The sequence below is a fragment of the Microtus oregoni genome, unplaced genomic scaffold (assembly GCF_018167655.1).
Source record: "Microtus oregoni isolate MIOR12 unplaced genomic scaffold, Mior012 000006F_ref0000085, whole genome shotgun sequence".
Classification (NCBI taxonomy): Eukaryota; Metazoa; Chordata; class Mammalia; order Rodentia; family Cricetidae; genus Microtus; species Microtus oregoni.
In genome coordinates this window covers 44410510-44415829 of record NW_024543065.1, presented here as the reverse complement: position 1 = coordinate 44415829, position 5320 = coordinate 44410510, and the positions used below count along the sequence as shown (strand labels likewise).

The following is a 5320-nucleotide window of genomic DNA, read 5'->3' as shown; positions in this document are numbered from 1 at the left end:
GTGTGTATGTGTGCCTGTGTGCATGTGTGCCTGTGTGTATGTGTGTGTATGTGTGTGTGTGCATGTGTGTGTGCATGTGTGCCTGTGTGTATGTGTGCCTGTGTGCATGTGTGCCTGTGTGTATGTGTGCCTGTGTGTATGTGTGTGTATGTGTGGTGCGTGCGTGTGTGCCACATTTGTGCTTGTGCCATGACATGCAGGTGGAAGTTAAAAGACAGCTTGCAGGAATCTGTTCTCTCCACCATGTGGGTGCTAAGGATCAAACTCAGGCTATCAGGCTTGGGAGCAAGCACCTTTACCCACTGAGTGATCTCTCGAGCTCTATTTTAGTGTTTTGTTCTATAGTGTCTTTCTTGAAAAAACAATGGTAAGGATAGCATTTTTTACAGTGTTCTTGAAAGAATCAAGAAGAAAGAAAAGGGAGAAAGAGATGGGGAGAAGGGGGAGAAAGAAAGGGAAGAGAAGTGGAGGAGAGGAAAAAGAGGAAAGGGAAAGGAAGAGGGTCAGGAAAAGCAAAAGCAGCAAAAGAGGAGAATGAGGGGTGAAGAGGAGGAGAAATAGGACTGAGAAGGAGAGAGAGAGAGAGAGAGAGAGAGAGAGAGAGAGAGAGAATATCACTCTACTCTAGGCTTTATAGAGTACCCAATGCATGTTTCAGTTACTGAAAGAAAAGAAAACAGCCCGGGCGGTGGTGGCACACGCCTTTAATCCCAGCACTCAGGCGGCAGAGGCAGGCGGATCTCTGGGATTTCGAGGCCAGCCTGGATTACTAGAGCTAGTTCCGGGACCGGCACCAAAGCTACAGAGAAACCCTGTCTCTAAAAACCAAAAAAAAAAAAAAAGAAAGAAAAAAAAGAAAAAAGAAAGAAAAGAAAACAGTCAAAAGACTACACTTTTTTCAAAACTGACATAGTATAATATGATTTTTTATCTTTGTGGTATGTGTGTATGTGTTTCTCTCTCTCTGCGGCTCTCTCTGTCTCTCTGTGTGTGTGTGTGTGTGTTTCTCTCTGTGTGAGGGGGATGGAGGGTGTTTCTCTCTGTGTGTGTATCTCTCTCTGTCTCTGTGTGTGTGTGTGTGTTTCTCTCTGTGTGAGGGGGATGGAGGGTGTTTCTCTCTGTGTGTGTATCTGTGTGTGTGTGTGTGTGTTTCTCTCTGTGTGAGGGGGATGGAGGGTGTTTCTCTCTGTGTGTGTATCTCTCTCTCTCTCTCTCTCTGTGTGTGTGTGTGTGTGTGTGTGTGTGTGTGTGTGTGTGCAGTCCCAGGTGCAGGCATGGATGTGGAGGTCAGAGGACAACCTAGAGTATCAGTCCTCACTGTCAAAACTGTTAAATCAGCGCTTCCTGTTTGTCAGTGTACCAGACAGACTATTTGGCCCTAGGACTTCTGGGCAATCTCTTATTTCTGCTCCCTAGCTAGCATAGGAGTGTTTGAACTACAGACATAAGTCACAGTATCTGATTTTATATTTCTGCAGATTCAAATTCATATTCTCTTGCTTAGTCGGCAATCACCTTATCCACTGAGCCATCTTCCAGGTTCTTAATTTTTTAAGACACAGTCTCACTACGAAGCTCTGGCTGACCTGGGACTCACTGTATAGACTAGGAAAGCTTCTAACTCCCCCAAGTGCTGTAATTAAACAATCACCACACCTGGCAAGGCCCATAGCCTTTTTTATCCAGAAGAGAAATTTACCACCCACTGATTCACTTGCTTGGCTTTAATATATATTCAGGGATACTATGCATTATTCTCCCAACTTTTGGATGCTCTGTATGAAGTCACAGATTCAGTAAGAACGTGATAGACTCAGTGCCCCATAAATCTTCCATGCCTTTCTCGATAACAACCCCAACAGATGCTAGACTGAAAAACATGTAGGGGTTCTCCAGGTGCTCTGAACATCTTCCCAGATTTTCACTGTGTATTACTAGGGGTGGAATGTCACAATTTTCTTTGTCTTTCTACAGATGGAGAGATTCCCAGAGTTGGCCAACATGACCAGGGTTCAGCAGTTCATCTTGCTGGGATTGTCTACTAGACTAGACATAAGAGATGCGCTATTTGCCGTCTTCCTGACTCTCTACCTGCTGACACTCCTGGAGAACACACTCATCATCTACCTCATCTGCAGTCACAGCGAGCTCCACAAGCCCATGTACTTCTTCCTGGGCAACCTCAGCTGCCTGGAGATGTGCTATGTGTCCGTCACCATGCCCAGCTTGCTTATGGGCCTGTGGAATGGATTCTATCACATTTACTTTATAGCCTGCATGACTCAACTCTTCTTCTTCATTGTTCTTGTAGGCACAGAGTGTATCCTTCTGGCCTCCATGGCTTATGACCGCTATGTGGCCATCTGCCGCCCATTACACTACCCCCTGCTCATGAGGCCCCAGGTCTGTCTGGGCCTGGCTATGACTTCATGGCTGGGTGGGTTACTGGTCTCTATGGTCAAGACCACATGCATTGCCACCCTGTCCTACTGTGGCCCCAACATCCTCAACCATTTCTTCTGTGATGTTTCCCCGTTGCTCAACCTGTCATGTACCCATGTGGCCCTCACAGAACTGGTGGACTTCATCTCAGCCATTGTCATCCTCTGGGGTTGCTTCCTCATGACTATGGCCTCCTATGTGGCTATCGGTAGGGCAGTTCTGGGCATGCCTTCTATCACTGCCCGCTACAAGGCCTTCTCCACATGCGCCTCCCACCTGGTAGTAGTAGGCATTTTCTACTCAGTCACTATCTTCATCTATGCCCGCCCCAAACGCATAGAAGCCATGGATCTCAACAAGATGCTGTCTGTCATCTACACAGTGGTCACCCCCATGTGCAACCCAGTCATCTACTGTCTAAGGAACAAGGAGGTCCAAGTAGCTTTCTACAGAACCATGCACTGGTCCTGAGGTTGACCAAATGTCTAAGTCCTCGGAGAGGGACCTTAAATTACCAATATCTATTTTTTGTCAAAAAAACGATTCAGATACCATAAATTTCACCTTTAAATACCTACAGTGTAGTGTTTTCCTCTTAATTTGTTTGCAATTGAATAATCATAATATTCTGTCAAATTCCGGAATATTTTGTTTGCCCTGAAGATAAACCTGGGCATATTAGAAATCATTCCAAATGCCCACCAGTCACTACTCCACACCCCAAGAAACCAACAACCTGTATCCTATTTCTGTAGATTTGTAGATTCTTGATATTTTATGGTAATGGCTTTATGTCATATGTGGTTATTGTGACTGGCATATTTTGAAAGCTGTACACATTGCCTCATTAACGAGTACTTTATGTCCATTTGTGCCCAAATTACAATCCATTGTATTGATGCTCACTATTCTATGTGCTCATTATTCAGTTAGTGGACATGTGGGTTGATTCTGCTTTGGGGAAATCCCCTGGAACTGGGGTTACAGAAAGTTGTGAGCTACCATGTGAGTGCTGGGAGGGGCTGTCAGTGCTCTTAACAGCTGATCCATCTCTCCAGCCCCTGTGAATACTATTCTAAAAATTTAGAAAGACTTCTATTTATTCTCTGACAACTACATTCATGTATACAGTGTATCTTGATCATATACCCCACCCCCCCTCAAATCCTTGTGCCTTTTCTCCTTTGTGTGCTCTTCCTTAATCATCTGAGCCCAGTGACTGCTGCCTGAATGAGCATGAGCGGCCTGCCAGGGTCCACATCGTAAAAAAAATGGCTTACTTTCAGTGGCCAAGGAGCCCCATCCCCACCCATGTTGACTGGATTGCTCTTGTGTCAAGAACCATGGCTTCTGTGAGTTCATGAGTACAGTGGCTTTGTCACATCCAGAAGATGGCATTTCCCAGCTCTCCTCACCATCCCCAAGCTCTAACATTCTTTCTGTCTGTTATGGTGAACAGGTTTTTGTTGTTGTTGATTTGTATATTTGAATAGGTTTATTTAACGTGGTGTGTGTGTGTGTGTGTATGAATGTGTGAGTGTGTGTATGTGTGTTTGTGATGCATGTGTGCATGCCTACAATGTCCAGAAGAGAGCACTGGATCTCTACAGCTGGAGCTATAGATGGTTGTGAGCCACCTGATGTGGGTGACTTGGACTTGAAATTGGATCCTCAGCAAGAGCAGAATGTGATCTGAACTGTAAGACATCACTTCAGCAACTACAGTAGTATTTTAAATGAAGTTTTTTTTTTTCTTGGGAAGAACTCAGAGGAAATTGGTTTACCTGAAACAACAGATAGTATTCACTCAGTTACTGTTCATAACAATTTAAAGAGCTACCCATGGATGTCGCCAATGTTGGCAGAGACCATTCTGAGGGTGTACACACTGAAACTCCAAAGGTGAATGAGAACATTTTCGAAACAAATTTTATTAGCAATGAAAGATAATTATCAAATTGTCAGGATACCTGAGGAACATTTGATCATATGCATGAAAAATTAGAAATTTTATGGATTCTGTGATGGCATTAGTGTAGGCAGCTTTTACCCAGAAAATAACATAGAATGCAGGCATCTAATGAGCTATGAAAAAATTCATAAGTCTATGCTTTTATTGAAAACATTTCTATTCAGAATATTAACTTCAGAGGTGGAGGCAGGATGATCAGGAGTTCAAGGTCATCCTTAGCTATACAGTGAGTTTGAAGCCAGTCTGGACTTCATAAGTTCCTGTCTCACTATACTACAGCAAGTTCAACTGTGTACAGAATACTCACACAATGGAACACTATCTCATATTGAGATACTATGTCATTAAATGAATTATCTATGTTGTGTGAAATAAATGTCCATCCCTGGGCTGGGGAGATGGTTCAGTTGATACAGCATTTGCCCTGGAAGCCTGAGAACCTGAAACTTGTTATCTCCAGCAAATATATGTATTGCCCACATGTGGAACCTTGAAAATTGGTGACTTTCAAGTCAACTTATGAGCCAGTGATGATAAGAATTTTATTTCACTTTTTCCTCAGTTAATACCATTTAATATTCTCATAAACATAGAGCACACCAATTTCTCTAGAGTAACTGTTAACCTAAACTACTGTTTGAAATAAAAATTTCCAACATCTTGCAGTATGATGAGCAAGTCATTCCATGAAAGATCATTGTTTTATTTTTATCTCCTCTTTGCTTTTTCTTCAGAGAGCATTTCTCACTATGTGTGCTGGCTAGCCTGGAACTTGCTATGTAGACCAAGCTGGCCTTGAACTCCCAGAGTCTGCCTCCAGAGAGCTGAGAGCAAGGGCATGAGTCACCACACCTAGCTTATTTCATTTTTAAAATAATTTACTTAATGTGCTTATAAAGCTAATGC

General features: G+C 43.3%; 1 protein-coding gene across 1 annotated transcript; it reads left to right on the top strand.

Annotated features, from left to right (window-relative positions):
• Positions 1–1974: 1974 nt before the first annotated feature.
• On the top strand, positions 1975–2913 carry LOC121449357 (olfactory receptor 5). Its single transcript, XM_041653717.1, has one exon. The coding sequence runs from the start codon at positions 1975–1977 to the stop codon at positions 2911–2913; it is 939 nt and encodes a 312-aa protein (XP_041509651.1).
• The last annotated feature ends 2407 nt before the right edge of the window (positions 2914–5320 follow it).